This window comes from Pholcus phalangioides, unplaced genomic scaffold (assembly GCF_987345545.1).
Source record: "Pholcus phalangioides strain wild (caught in Gottingen) unplaced genomic scaffold, Ppha-v1.0 ptg000004l_1, whole genome shotgun sequence".
Lineage (NCBI taxonomy): Eukaryota > Metazoa > Arthropoda > Arachnida > Araneae > Pholcidae > Pholcus > Pholcus phalangioides.
Window position 1 is genome coordinate 50,168,042 of NW_028301597.1, and position 15,875 is coordinate 50,183,916.

Genomic DNA, 15,875 nt, shown 5'->3' on the forward strand with positions numbered 1-15,875 from the left:
CCTTCATCTTCCTTCTGAAAGCTACGAAATAGGCGATGTCAAGGTCGATGTGTGTTTTTTTCGCTCTGGCGTGTGGCTGGCTCTCAAATTCATCCTGAGAGTGAGAGAGCGCTTGTGTGGCTGGATGATGCTGAATACACTCAACTGCATAGTCGCTTTCTCTGGCGTAACTATGTGTGTATATGCTTCCACTTGAACTTGGAGGGGAAAAAATGTTATTGCGCTGCTGTTTCAAAGTGGCAGTGGGAACCCCCTCCCCCACCCATCCCATGAAGCAATAATAATAGTAATGAAAAAAATGTTGTCCTACTAAAGTTTAAGTGACAGCTTGCACGTGCTCGGTATGTTTTAAGGATTTCGCTCAAGTCATGCTCTTTTCTCTCTCCACCCTCTTCTCAACGCCAGTAAGGGACAGTTGTAGAAAGAACTTTTGTTGGAGGATTGAAGGAAAAATATTTCTATTCTTTGTTATTGCTAAGTCTTTAGAGTCCGTGACCAAACAGTTTTAAGTTTGATGACAAGAAAAAATGTCCTTCGCCTTGAAATACACTGCCTACTCATCATCATCACGCTGTCTGAAGGCAAAATTAATGAAGAAAACTGGTTTTTGTCGTAAACGAACGGCAGAAGAGTCATTCGATATCAAAAAAAAGTGTGGATTCCGACGAATCTGTGCTGTTGAAATTTCGAAATCTCACAATTTTATTGAACATTTTTCGAGAAGAATGTCGAATTTTCGAGAATGGTGAACTGCATACAATAGTTTTTTCTCAAAGAAAATTTATGCATCGATGACAGTTTCCCTGTGTTTCTCCACTCTCACTGGGTAGTTGTTGGTTTTGACTCGAAAACGAATGGAAAAAAATTAAGGCCATTTGTATTTGCAAGTAATAGGACTCTTGTACGTGTAAACGATTCGTATGATAGCATCATACGAATCGTGCAGTCAACTCCGGCTTTCATCGTTTTCTGCCTCTTTCTTCCTGATATAGCTTTTCTACGTGTTTTTCCAACTAATGAGCATTTCGAATATAGGGAAAAGGTTTCCTGTTGAAAACTGTATTTTGTTAGATAATGTTTCTTTTCTTCACACTCTGTTTATGCAGTTGTAACCATCTGGGCGTGGGTGTAAAAATATAACCATCTGATTTATTAACCCTCATATAGTTTTTTTAACTTAAAAAAACTTTTAACTGTCATGTACGATCTTTTTTTTAAAGCTGTAATGAGCTTCTCTTCACTCAATATAAGATGTTTTAAAATTTTCTAAACACATATCCAAAACCGATATTGGGATATTCATGTAGTAAACGTACTTGTGAAATTGTCCGTCATACTTTTTTGTATCTACAGCAAAATATTTACTATTTCGTAACCCAGATTTTTGCCTTTAGATTCGTTTTTGATGATCTGTGGGTCCGCATAAGTCGCACTTGGCCTATTTTTGACTGACGTTGCGTTTGTTTAAAAACTTTTTCCAAGTAATTTTCATTCAAATTTTTATATGAAATGAAAACTTTTGGAAATTAGGTCTAATGAGTGCCTAAAATTTTTAAAAATTTGTTTGCAAAGAAATTTGATTTTTCAGGACTTTTTAGAAATAAAATTTTCGGATGTTTTTCATCTTGATTATTTTTTTGATCTGGAATTTATTTCCCCCCCCCCCTTGACCATGAAATATTTTTTTTAAATAGTAGAAAAAAGGGTTTTCCCAAATTTTTCGTCACATGGTTCATGAGGTTCCCGAAATTATATTACTAATTATTTAAATTAAATTAATTAATTGGAAATTTAAATTAATTACGAAGAAAACATTCTAAATTAATGTCAAATTTTCTGAAACTTCTCAAATGTGCTATTTAAGTAACCAATCTATATTATATTGGCCTATATAAAATTGATTTTCTGTGTGTGTATTTTCTATGTAAATCTACAATTTTAGATCGATCGTCGCCAAATTTTGCTTATATACCAAATGGGACCCGACTTGAACGATAGGCCACTTTAAAATTTCGTCAGAGCAGGGCAAATGCCCCAAATGGGCAAAAAACTCGGGCAACAATGGTTTTTGGGCCTCAATAATCACTTTCGGAACGTTTACTTTGGTTACCGTGGTTTCCCTAGCAATGCGTTTCAGATGTGTATATGCCTTTACAATGGTTTTTACCACTTTTTTCAATCCTCCTTGTAATGAGAGCTTTTTGACTAGACACCATCATCAGCATCACTTCTAGGGTAAGGCAAAGGATGGTCGCCATAGAAATCAGTGTTAAAATTGCCGATTTTACTGTAGAAATGTGGAAATTTAGTGAGGTTTTCCGCCACATCAATAATTTTTAAAATTGTATTGAATTCTTGATTTTTGAAATATCGGGGTCTCTTACAGATATACGAAGCCCAGAAAATTAAAGTAATTAGCCTACTTTTGAGTTGGATATGCATGCAGTAACATTGATTTCAACTTCTTATTTGTATCCTCTCAATCATGAAAATTAATGTCTCCGTATTGTCTTTTAATTCATTGATTTCTACGTTTCTTTAAATCTAGATTTGTTTCTTTCATGAGTCGCGCAAGAAGTCCTCATATTGGTTACCTTAGACACGGTTTGTATGTCCGTCAAAGAAAGAGGGAGATATCACGTGATCCAAAAAGCCTCATTGAAGAAAAACCCTTTATATATGTATTATAGCTAGTCATCATATATAAAACATAGCGCAATTTGGCCACGGATCGGAAGAGCGGTCGAAAATGGGTTTAAGTGGGATTTCGTTATTTATTTCAAATCCCAGTTGCTTGACATGCATGCTTAGGCTTAATGTGCACGTATTTGGAGCCGTATTCGCCTGAGGTGAAATAAAATTTTCTCGGTGAGTTAGGCGCATAGGAATTCTGAATCTTGATGTTACTTCGAATCAAAAGGTGGAATCAATAATATTTTAATAGGTTGTCGTCCCCCCCCCCCCCCCGAACTTCGTGTTTAGAATTTCCTAGTTCAGGCAGATGCAAAGAATCGTGGTCCAGAGATAGCTTCCGTCTAGGTAGGTTCGTAGTTAATATTCTCGACTTATAAGGGATGGCCTTATTCACCGATTAATGGAGAGATCAGGAGCATTTTCTGTAGCTGATCAAGAACATTTGCCTGTTCCTGGAAATGAAGAGCCATTTTTTTTCTTCCCCACGATCCTCTCCTGTTTTTTTCACAGAATAATACGTATTTATTTATGTTCCAAAGATGAATCTTCTTCCCTGCCATCACCTTCCGTCTAATAATAGCCTTCCATGTCCTTCCGCGTCATCTGTTTGGCAAACGAACTCATAGAGCTCTATGGCTGTCTATATCGCTTGTGCTCATCATTCCCCCCCCCCCCCCCTTCTGATTCGTGAGATGCAACAAGAATGGGAAATTTCAGGCAGGAGGGAAAATAAAAATAAATGGTGCTTTTTCTTGTGTCTGTATTTTCCTGGAGGAAGAAAGCGGGGTTTGATTTTTTTTCGACCGTAGTTTTTGTGGCTACTTCTATGTTCCCGGATGGAGTTTAAAGCATAGCACTGATTCACGTCCATATAGCTCACTTCCATAGTTATGATGGTTTTGGGACACATGTGCAAATCGATTCTTGAAGATTTGCTATTAGCTTTTTATAATAATAAAACAGAGGTAAAGTGATCGAAAATCTGAACTATACTCAGGCCTGTCATTTCAACCTTTTCCGGGGGCGGAGAGCAAAGAAGATATACTCAGTATATATATATAATGTATATTTCGCCTTTTTTGTCCATTTCTATTGTATTTTTTAAGTTTTTGTAAAAGCCAGTGCCCCCGATCCCCCCAAATGACGGGCCTAACTACATCCTACGTGAAGGGAAAAATGATTTGGCAGTTATTTGGTGCTATTGGCGTTATTCTTCCTACCCTCAAAATGATGCTTTCTCACATAAACGGGTCTCTCTGATGAATGTATTCACGTGGGCTTTGTGCAATAAAAATCTCTTGAGTGTATGTACTTTTTGAGTTAGAGTTCGGCCTCAGTCCCACGAGAGTGCGTTAGGGGACCATAATAGAAGATAATTAAAGTTAAAGATAATAAAAGTCTTTGTCAGGATCCGCGGTCGTCTCGAGCCTCGGGGAAGCAATAATTTTTATGGCTTTCAATACAAAAGCAGCGGAACGAGTGTCTTCCTTTGTGAATAACCGAACAAGTACGGATTACTTCACGCCGGCTGTGGTTTTTGCGGTTTATGTTCAACAGAGACTTTTATTATCTTTAGACGTTTATTAACTTTAATTATCTTACCAAGGTTCCCCTAGTCCACTCTCGTGGGACTGATCCTTTCCTTACATCAATGAATAAGATCCCTCTGCTAATCAAGTTCATCGCCTCATGACCCCCACATTTTGGAGAAAGCCCCCCCCCCTCCAAGCCTGACTTCTCACAGACCCTTCTATAGGCATTTATAGCATGAAAAAAACAAAAAATGATGTTAATTATCCCGGGGTTCTTTCTTTCTTTCAATCCGAACGCGACTCCGGTCTACCGCTATGGGCAATTCACTGCGATTGAGTTGTGTTGTGCCGCAATTGTGTATGTGTGTAGGTACCTAGGGCCGCAACTAGATGTTTGGTCAGCCGGGGCAAGAGCGCATTTTGGCGCCCCCATGTAATGCTGAAGGAGCGGTTGATTGGTGAAATCTACGTCCCCTCTGGTTCGGCGCTCGGGGCACCAGACCTGCCTGCACCCCCGTAGTTGCGACCCTGTAGGTACCTAACAGTCTCTGAGTGCGTATATAGTGTTATGTGTGGATTTTCAGTCCTACCTATCTCAGGCCCTGTCAGCCCCATCCTTGCGGGAGCCATGCATCTCCCACTATTATGAATGAAAACACCAAGTTTTGAATTATGAGTGATATATGATGGCTGCTTCAAATTTATGATTTTTCGTGTGTGTGTTACATCACGTTTTTTTTAAAGATTAGAAAATCAGTCTAAAATTTTACACCTTCAAAAGGTAGATGCAAAACATACATATTTTCAACTTTTTTTTTGTCTCTTGTTATTGTTATTGTGGAAGAAAGGAAAAAAAATGTAACTGGCACATAACTGCCTTTTTCTTTAAAAAATTAAACTGATTTCGCAAAATAGCTGAGAGAATTTTACATTGTTTTACAATGAATGTTATTTCTTTTTTATTTATTAATTTTAAATTTTTGTATCTTTTTTAGGATCAATATGATACATTGGCATCTCACACATTGAAAGGTATAGAGTTCTTGGAAAGGTACAGCCAGTTTGTGAAAGACCGATGTGCCATAGAAACTGACTATGCCAATAAACTCAGGTGCGCTAAATAAGCTGATGCTCATATATAAACTATTATGCGTACTTATCCAACATGTCATACCTTCTTTTTTTCATGATCAACGCCTGTTCAAAATTGTATTAATTGAATATAATTCAGGAAACATGATTAAACTTGATGTGAGTGTGCATAGCTTCCCTAATCAGCTTTTGCAAAATAATCCCTAAGTGATTCATAGTATTGTAATTGAGAGACTTCCTCTCATCTACCTTTGATTTTAATTATTTTTTCTTCCAACCTGTATTACAACTGCCCAGTGACAAAGCATCATGACTACAATTAATTTTGCGTAGTTGAAAGCATATAGTAAAACTTTGTAGCAGTTGGCAACTATTCGTTTTATTTGCATTCAGTAAAAATTCAAAATTTTTAATGGATGCACTCTAGAGCCAGAACTAGAAAGGAGTGCGGGGGAGCAACTGCCGAGGCAGCAGTTTTGGGTGGAAACAAAGAACACTGTTAGAAAATTATCAAATTTTAGAATTATGGGGTGGGGGGAAGGCAAACATGCACAAAATCCTAGGAACTGCCTTGATGCACTCCATTGAATGGCTATAAATGTTTTCAAATTCTTAGAAACTAGTGAAAAATTTTGTTCTGGGTCTGTGTTGTTCAAGAAGAATGTGTACTGCTGAAGTTATATATATACGAGATTTAAAATGGCTTTGTTAATTTTTCTCTATTATGACATTATCATTTTTTTTTCAGGAAGCTAACAAAAACGTATAACTTAAAAAAGAAAGAGGAGGATGAAATGCAGTAAGTTGTTTTATTTAATAGTAAAAAAAGTATAGTAAGTTAAATTTGCAGTAAGTTCTTAATGATCATGTAAAAAATATTGCGAAACAAGCATAATTCTGATGACATAAATATGTTGGAACACACATACATTTCCAACACGCTTTCTAGCATGTACCAATTCTTAATTCATTAGAAATTTCCCAGAGGAATGTTTACTAGGTGCATGTATGGCAGGTTCCCAGCAACCTGGAAAGTCAGGGAGAATCAGGGAAAGTCAGAGAATCTGAAAACGGTCAGGGAAAATATGAAATATTTGTCAAAAGTCAGGGAAAATTTGAAGGGGAAAAAATCAGAGGATAAATCTACATTCAAATGGTTTACCTTCACTTTTTTCCATGGAAGATTATTTTTCAGATCCCCAGGGAGAGGAAAAAAAATCCTTATCAGCATTTTCCTCCAGATCCCCTACTAAGAGAAATGTCTTATCAGTTGAAGAGTGGGATTTTACAATGTTGGCCAAGAAACAATCTGCCCTCTGAGTAAATAGATGAAGGGATCTAAAGGACCCTCCTTTTTCCATTGTTGAAAGCAAAGCCAATATACCAGCGCTTAACTTCTTTTCTATTTCTTCTGAAAAAACATTTTATTTTCTTGTTTTTTCTTCCTGCCTGTGGGTAGAGAACCTTTAGGCCCATTTAACACTGAGCGGACGTGGGTCCAGATCCCAGATCCGCATGCCCTTTCACACGAGCACTAAAGTTCTAAAAAATCTTTAGTTTGAAATTTGTGCATAAAAACTTTTTTCCCCCGATTTTTGTAATTATTTTTCTCCTTCACCCCTGATTCAGTGCTCATAGGCAGCCTAGAGCTATTCTTTGGTTTAATCAAGAGCCCCATAGAATAATCTTAATAGTTTAATCTTAACATAAAGATGCCTTTTCAGTTTGATCGTCACAATTAATCAATGGGAGAACATATCTCAAAATATTTTCAAAAGGTTTTGAAAAAAAAATCTAAGATCTGTCTTTTTAGAAAATATTAAAAAAAATTCCAAAAACACATCCAATGATGTTCCAAAAATAAAAATAAAAAATCAGGAGATATCAAAGACTTTGCAAGTAGAAAGAGGGGGAGGGGTGGAGACTTTCAAAATGTCTGTGCTTAGAAATATTCACATCACAATTCTGTGTTAAGCCTGGATTACACTATAAAAATTTTATAATTCTTTTACAAATGCAACCAATAAGCTGATCGGTTGCATTTTCTCGAATGTAACCAATAAATTTATTGGTTGCTTTGTTTCAAGTTTTATAAAATAACTTTCATAAAACTTTTAGAGTGAAATCCCATCCTTAGATTAGTCACATTTTCTTTTTAAGTTTATAGACTCAATATCATGTAACGTATATATATAGGTATTGGGGGTGGGACACACACACACCAAAACTATTCAAATGCTTAGGGCTTTCAAACGTGTTAATCCAGCCCTGAGTGAACGCCGTACATGGATAACGTTGTTTAATAAAAGTATTTAGTTTTAAAAATAAAAAATAAATAAATATTTAAAACAATTTTAAATATTTATATTTTTAAAATAATTTTAAAAATTTAAATAGAAAAAATTGAAAATTTGTAATTAAATTTAAAAGTTATTAAAGTATTCAGTTAATTATATTCGCAATGAATTACAGAACGGCTTATAATTTTGGTCCCGTCAGTGTTCGTTGTTGGCAGGTTTTATTATATAAAATTGTAAAGTATGGACAAAAGGCAGTTAAAGTTACTATATCTCTTTTATCTTAGAAGGAAATGGAGGGATAGACATATATGTGGGTACATCCTATTGATGCACAGGGACCTTCATATGGTGTTTTTATATTTATGTCAAATAATTAAAAAATTCCATGCAAAATCATCTTGAAAAAGTAGCCAAAGATGTGGACTAATTTGATCCGCGTCGTGTGAATAGCTCCAAATAACCTAATGTACGATACTTGTATGTGCGGATGTGGAGCCCGCACGTAGGTTTTGACACATGCGGATGCCATCTGAACCCACATGAACACTTCAAAGGTGCGGGTGCATTCCACATCGTCTGAAATGCTCTGTATATACCAATTGTTAAAACTTCTTACGGACCTGCGTCCACATCTGCTCCGTGTGAAAGGGCCCTTAACCTTTATATATTGAAGAATGATTCGAATTCAGTTATCTCTGTGAAATTTCCAAGGAAACTAGTGTTGTGTACAAGATCATATACACCGTTTGATTTTGTAAGGAGTGGTGGTGGCGGCAAAATATTAGCATCTGTCTGTAATGTGCTTTTCAATGGTGTATTACCGTGAAATGATATACAGTCGCCCCACCCCGTATTCGCGGTTCCCGTATTTGTGGTTTTTTTCCCTTTATTGGATTTTTTCCTCAGCAATCGTCATTTACATGTTTTGTTTACAAAATTTGAGTTGTGCCTGTTTAGGATGGCTCATTTGTCTAGTGCTACTGATGATGCTCCGAAAATACAAAAAAAAAAAAAAATTATATATATTGACTGTGCTTGGCGAAAGTAAGTCAGTTGCTGCTGTGGCTCACCACCAGATGATTTTCATGATATAGATCCCCTCTATATTACGTTCTTCACATGTAGAAAAATTGGTAGAGGAAGTCTTGTCAACATACTCCAACATACTTGATGATATGAAGAAGAAACGGCAAACAGAAATTACAATGTTCTTTCAGAAAACATCACCAACAATCAATCGCTGCACCCTCGTTTATATTTCCTTATAATTTTGCGTTACCCTGCTCTTCTCATGATGTTCAATAAACAAGATAAACAAAAAAATCTATGGTTTCAGTTATTTGCAATTTCCCATATTTTCCCCACCCCCAGAATGTAACCCCCACAAATACAGGGTAGGAGGTCGACTATAATTTAGAGCATAGTTTCCTAATCTTTTTTGGCCCATCACCACCCTTCAGAAATTTTTTTCACCCATCGCCCCCAACGCAATCTAACCCATGGGATCCTATATTATACCTGTAGCTTCTACCGCCCCCTGGAACATTCCATCGCCCCCAAGGGGGCATTAACGCCCACGTTGGGAATCACTGATTTACTGATATTAGATGGTTTAGAATTATATATGCGTGTGACAGTGTACGTGCATTTGGTCAGGGAAAGTCAGGGAAATTATCAAGCGGATTTTGCTGGGAACCCTGTATGGTCAAGTAGTAGTAGTCTGTTCCTAATACAGTAGACCAGTGGCTCTCAAACTTTTGCCACCTATGGCTCCCTCACCCAATTTATTGTTCCTCTGCAGCTCCCCAAAATAGTTTGGTAGATATTTTCAGGGGGAAAAACAGTTCAGAGTGTGAATAGACACACACATCAATATCTCCAGCTTGTTGCAATGCCCCTGATAAAAGGTGGCAATACACACTTGAGAAACACTGCAGTAGATGCTTGATAATCTGGCAATGCATTAATTCCACCCATCCACTAATCTAGCTTTTTTTATTTTTTTTTTTTTAATTTCTCGTTTTAAAAACCAATGGAACAATTTTAGATTATCTGATTCTTCAAAAAATATAAAAGTATCACAATGATTTTGTTAATTAAAAAAATAATAGTAAATTTAAACAATTTTTTTAGAGTATTTCTTTGCATTCAGAATACAAATTAGTAAGATTATTGTTAATCTGATATTTTTCATTTATTTTGTATTTATTCATTTTTTGGTTTTTCTTTTTCAGGTTTTCTTCATGCAAGGCCTTTGTGCAGATGATGAGTGAAGTGAATGGCATTGCTGCTCATCATGAATCTGTTGCTGAAAATCTCAATTCTCAAGTAGTCAAAGAAATACTAATTCTAGTGAAGGAGTTACGAGATCAGCGCAAAATGGTGAGAAACTTATACACATGTTAATTTTCAATATGAAAATGCATGAATAATATTTATTGTTCATGAATATGAAAGTGTGTATACAGATAAATTGAACAGTAGACTCTCAGTAACTCGACACCCCAAAAGTATCTACAAACATGTTGACTTAAGCAATTGTTGGGTTAGCAGGGTTTCACTCTAAATTTTTGTCTGATCATTTTATTGATCAATTATACACATTTGAATAATTCCATCAAATAAAATGCTAATTCACATTCATTTTAATTTGGAGTTGTTTCATAATAGAATCAAAACATATAAAAAGAATTTACTTCATGAAAAATAATCAAGTATGTTTGTTTTTCCAAAGAGAAAACAAATATTTTTGTACACTATTCAGTTTATCCCGTGATTGTTCAGCTTTTTTTCTGAATGCGTAGGAAGCGATGTATCACATTTACAACTTTCAATGCATCATGGCGAGATGGTGCAGATCCTTTTTCACCTGAACTTTCTAACTCTATTTCTTTGAAACATGAAGCACTTGCTTTTTGGTTGATTGATTCTAGAATATCGTTGTCTTGTAAAAGTCATGAAGTTACAAGATCAGAGTCAATGTTCACAAATTCATCCTTGATAGAATCACACATAACGCTATTTATGCTTTCTCCACACGTAATTTGAAAGGAATCTTTGGATAAATTATCGTTTTCCAAAGACTCAGAACAGAAACCAACATGACGAAAGTTCTGAATCATGGCACTTGTGACTGACTTCCACGCAGAATCAATCATTTCAACAGCATCTAAAACAGAAATTTTTGTGTCCATTCCAACATCCACAAATTCACAAATATTATTAATATTATTAACGCGATAAGACAGCTCTGAGAGAGCTGTGTGATGGAGACCCCTAATTTTTGTAGTCCAGAACAGATAATTTATAATTTTATGATCCATTTTATCTAACCTGTTGATTACCTATCTTCAATTTACTAAGTGAAATAGAGCTGTTTGTTCAAAATATGCGTGATAGGAGATCCGGGTTAGGTTTTTGACCTCGGAAGCTAACTCATCATTAAAACAGTCAAAAACAGTCAATGTTGTCAAATAATTTTTTTTAACCTGATAGATATGTTAAATAACAAAAAACTTATTTTATTTAAATTTTCTGATCTTCTTAAAACTTTATTCCATAGTGAAAATTCTTGCGTAACTCTTATCAACATACAAATTTAACTTGTTTATTCTCACCTAAAAATTTCTTTGCTCAGGTTGTATAAATCTAGAGTTTATTTTAAATCAAAGCGGAGCTGGAGGACTTGATACCTAAAGCATTGTTTTGCACATTTAAAATACAGCTTCAACTGGAAAACCATTATAAATAAAATATACCATATCACATTTAAACTTAGTCATTCCTATTTTCGCATTCTGAATAAGCTATAGGAGTTTCTTAAGCATCATATGCAATCAGCACTGCCAAATTAAAAGACATTTTAGTCCTAAAATTCAGCTTGTATTTTGATAGAGCTAGATACATTCTAATGCTATTCACACAATAAGGGTATCAAAACATATCTTAGCCATTCTGTAGAAGTTTGCTGTTTTTAGCTGCATAAAGTAAAATATTGCTCCATCGATATTTGAGATTTCTTGACAACAAAGACAGGAAGAATGCAAGAAAAAGTACTTAACGCTGAAGTGTATGACACTCATTCACTTGTAAATCTAATTGAAATACATCTATTAATAGCAAATAAAATATCTTGAAAATTTTTCTTACTGATAGTCACATGGGGTACAGTCAACACCTTCTACAGCTAAAGCCTCCTCCCAAAATTTGTGACATCATCAACAACAAACCGTCAAAATCTGCCTTCCCTGTAGGATGGTTTTCCAGTAGCACCACAAATGAGCAACATCTACTATAACACCAATACGTTACCTTTACCATTACGTTGACCCACATTGCAAATATATATTTTTCTTGATGTTAGAGAAAAAAGGGTTGAATTAGCAAATAATTGAGCACTCGTGCGAATAGATGAGTTTATACTTATAATTCAACATTATTTTCAAGCATCAAATAGGGCCAGTCTTTTAATAATAACTTGACAATATTTGAAAAAATAACCCTTCCACCTTAAAACTTCGCCAAAGAGCATTAATTGTTCAAAAATGCTTTTATGGTGATTTTATACAAAAAAATATCCATTGAATGACACAAAGAAATCGAGACCAGTTCAGCTGAATAATCCTTTATTTTTCCTTAATATAGACATATGCGAATATGCAATAATTACTATATTTTCAGTTATTTATAAAAAAAAAATTATAAGAAACTTTTCATGTAATGTGTATTTTATTTAAGGGGAGAAACAGCGAATATACTTCGCTTTTCTCCTTATAATTTTCAAATGATAGAATTCTAGAAGTTAAACTGTGGATTGGATATAGATGACTGCATGATTCTCATTCATACACAAATTGCATAACATTCTATGCTAAGATGTGATTCAAGCAATAAAAATCTATTTACAAAAATAGTTACTTTTTTTTTTTTTAATTTCACCAGCTTCTTCTTTGCATAAAATTGTTTTACTATTTATAACTTTTTTTTTTAAAGTGCATTTTTATTTGAAGGTTTTTTGGAAATACGTTAGAAAAAATCCACAGAATTTTTTTTCTCACACTCTGAAACTTACTTCCAAGAAACATTCTTAGTACCTGTCTATATTTTCCAAACCTGGTTTTTAAATCAGTATTTTTATATATTTTCCAGTGCATGCAAAAACCAATTCATCAACACAATATTTTGTAATTTCTAAAGAACCCAAAGTTGTTTATCATAGCGCATTGTGGGTCTATTTCTAAAATGCACCTTCTGTACACATCATTGACGAACATAGATTAATTTTGAGAATTATATTGTGAAGCAACGTGTGATCTATGTTCAAGACGAGCGAAATATAAACCTGATAAAATTTATAGGCTGGGCAAAATTCTATAAAATATTTTTTACTACACACATTGATATACAAAAAATATTCAATCTATCTTGTATATAAATGTGAAAGTATGTCTGTTCTTTATACAAATGTACAGTTTTAGACCGATCGTCACCAAATTTTGCATATATGCCAAACAGGACCGGGATTGAACCATAGGCTACTTTAAAAGTTCTTCAGAGCTGGTCAGATGCCCGAAATTGGCGAAAAACTGTCAGGCAATGGTTCCTGTTTCAGCCCAACAATGGTTCCTGGACCCCCCAACAATCACTTTCGGAATGTTTACTCTGGTTACCGTGGTTCCCTAACAATGCGTTCCAGACATGCACATGTCTTTACAATGGTTTGTCACTTTTCTAATGCTGCCAGTATTATAGTTTATTCCTTTATAATGGTTTGTCACTTTTTCAATCCTCACAGTAAGTAAACCTGGGCATTGCTGGGTATTATGTGACTAGTATTGATTATTTAAAGTTGTTTTATGTGGAGTTGCTAATTTTAATCTCTTCAATAAAACTTATTATCACTTCATTTTCTCATGCTTTACAGAAAGATCATTCAAACAATTAATGTTTTTGGAGAATTACCTTTGCAGATTGAAGTCTTACTTCTGAAAAAAAAAACTATACTTCACTGAAGTATAGTTAATTTGATTTATATAACTACACAATAACTAAAACTTGCTAGTCGAATTTAAAAAAAAAAATCTTTGATCAAACATTTCCATGAACATATATATTCAGAACTTGATGCCAGTTTTCTGTGAAGGACGACTGAAATCATAATCACCATCATTTATGTATAATAACTTTTTACCAAAAAAAGAAGGGAAGGTGTAAATGTACCAATAATAAGACACTTGTTTTGAAGATTTCAAAATAAAATAAAAAATAGATTTAAGGGGAATTTGAAATTTTAGCTGATAATGAGGGATAACAGTTTGAATTATATTGATAAGTAATTGAGGAAATAATATAAGTTTTGAAGCTAACTAATTAGATGCACAATGACCAATTAGTACTTAATTTGTTCCTCTGCAAAATTTATCAGTAATATAAATTCATTTTCATCAGTCTTCAAAGAAGACAGAGCATCATTTAAGAAATCAATTTTAGAGGAATTTTCCTCAAACATTGGATTCATACTTCTAAGTGTGTCTAATATGTTGATTAAGTCATTGAAATTTCTCAACTTGTACGGGAGGGTAAATTTTGAAATTTTATTCAATGCAATACTTTTTATTAGATAAACAGAAAAAAAACTGATTTTAGATAAAAAAGAAACATTAAGATTACTTACAACCACCTAGTGCGAAATCTGTGGATATGGTTGTATCTTGCCATAGAAGTTGACGGATATCCTTTGAAGATGCATGGCATAACATTCTTCTTTCTTCTCTTATTCTTCAATAGAGTAGTCTTGCCACTTTTTTCATCGAAAGCCAAAGATTCTGTTTCCAAACCCTTGGCCAGAAAATGCAGTTCACATACCTAGATATAAACATCATCAGACATGGAAATTGGTAACATCATGAAAATAATTTAGTCTCTTTCCATTACTTGGACAATTTGTTGTTGGATGTAGCTAAACAAGATACCCATTGAGCTTATTAAAAGAGACAAAAGGGGCAAAGAATATCTCAAGAGGAGAAATAAAGAAAATGAGTCATAAATTATATGATTCATTACTAGTTAAGAGTAAATAATGATTTACATTTTTGTGATTACATATAAAATTAGTATTAGGTTTAGAGAAAAAAAATTTTTGAGTAATATTAACATACAATGTATCGTTGTTAAATTTGATTGTCAGTATCGTGGCAATAAAAATCTTGTAATTACCAGTTTTTAATGTTTATCGAATTAAAAAATTACATATTTAAAATTTTAACATATTAAACATTTGAAATTACCAATGATTTTATTTTTAATTAAAAACACAAATTTTATTTACAATTGTGATGAATTTTAAGAAGAAAATTATTTGGCCACAGCATATTAGATTTTTGGTCACAACATTATCCAAATATTTGGTACTCTGTTATTTGGCCAAACCACTATTTATCCCATCTCTATTTTTAATACATTAGTCGAGTGCTGTGAATTTTTTGCTTTTTTTTTTTCTCAAAGAATAAAACAATAATATTTGTTACCAAAATAAGTACTTACTTTACACTTCCTCTTTCGATCTTGACATTTCGGAAAAGAAAATACTGCTGCTTTTGGACCATAAGGATAATTTCCTTTGCAATATGGTATACAGCACTTGGCAGGCATATTTCTAGAAGAGCCAAAGAAAGTGAAATGCAAGATAAAAATGTGTTTAATACAGATATAAAAGTTCCAACAGACAAAATGTCAGAGTTGGCTGAAAAAAGATGCACATTAAGATCAGTATTTTCTTACAAGTATTCACCTCATAGGTTTGAATGGTCAACCTGTAATTCTTTGAATAACATCATTATTGTATACATTGTATTAATCATCATTTTTCTGGGTGGTGAGCACTAAGAATCATGCATCGCATCCATGTTTATATAAAACAATAGTTGATGTTCAAGCATTTGCTTGGAATTGTTCCTTAAATGAGTTAATAATTTTTTGATGCTTTCATAAATACTTAAAGCATGATATAAACTTGTCAGATAAAAATTTCATAATTTCTTTCAGCTGTCAGTTATAGTGGGGTCAGCTATAGTGAGGTTCTACTGTATATTGTTTTTTTTTTACTTATACTATTCACAATAAAACTATGGCTTTACATGGGGGAAATAAGATATACTTTGATCGTCAAAAGAAACTACTAAATTACTAGTTTAAACATTACCTCAATTTGTTAATTTAAAATAAAGACCAGTAAAACGCAACATTTTTCCCCGTCTTT

General features: G+C 33.9%; 1 protein-coding gene across 1 annotated transcript in view; it reads left to right on the forward strand.

Moving 5' to 3' along the window:
* Positions 1–15,875, forward strand: part of LOC149087797 (formin-binding protein 1 homolog) — an 80,668-nt gene that overhangs the window by 33,046 nt on the left and 31,747 nt on the right. Inside the window, exons 2-4 of the mRNA XM_089231714.1 lie at positions 5,222–5,337; positions 6,067–6,117; positions 9,853–10,000. Of these exons, the coding sequence (XP_089087840.1) occupies positions 5,222–5,337; positions 6,067–6,117; positions 9,853–10,000 (315 nt within the window). The remainder of the gene's footprint in view (positions 1–5,221; positions 5,338–6,066; positions 6,118–9,852; positions 10,001–15,875) is intronic.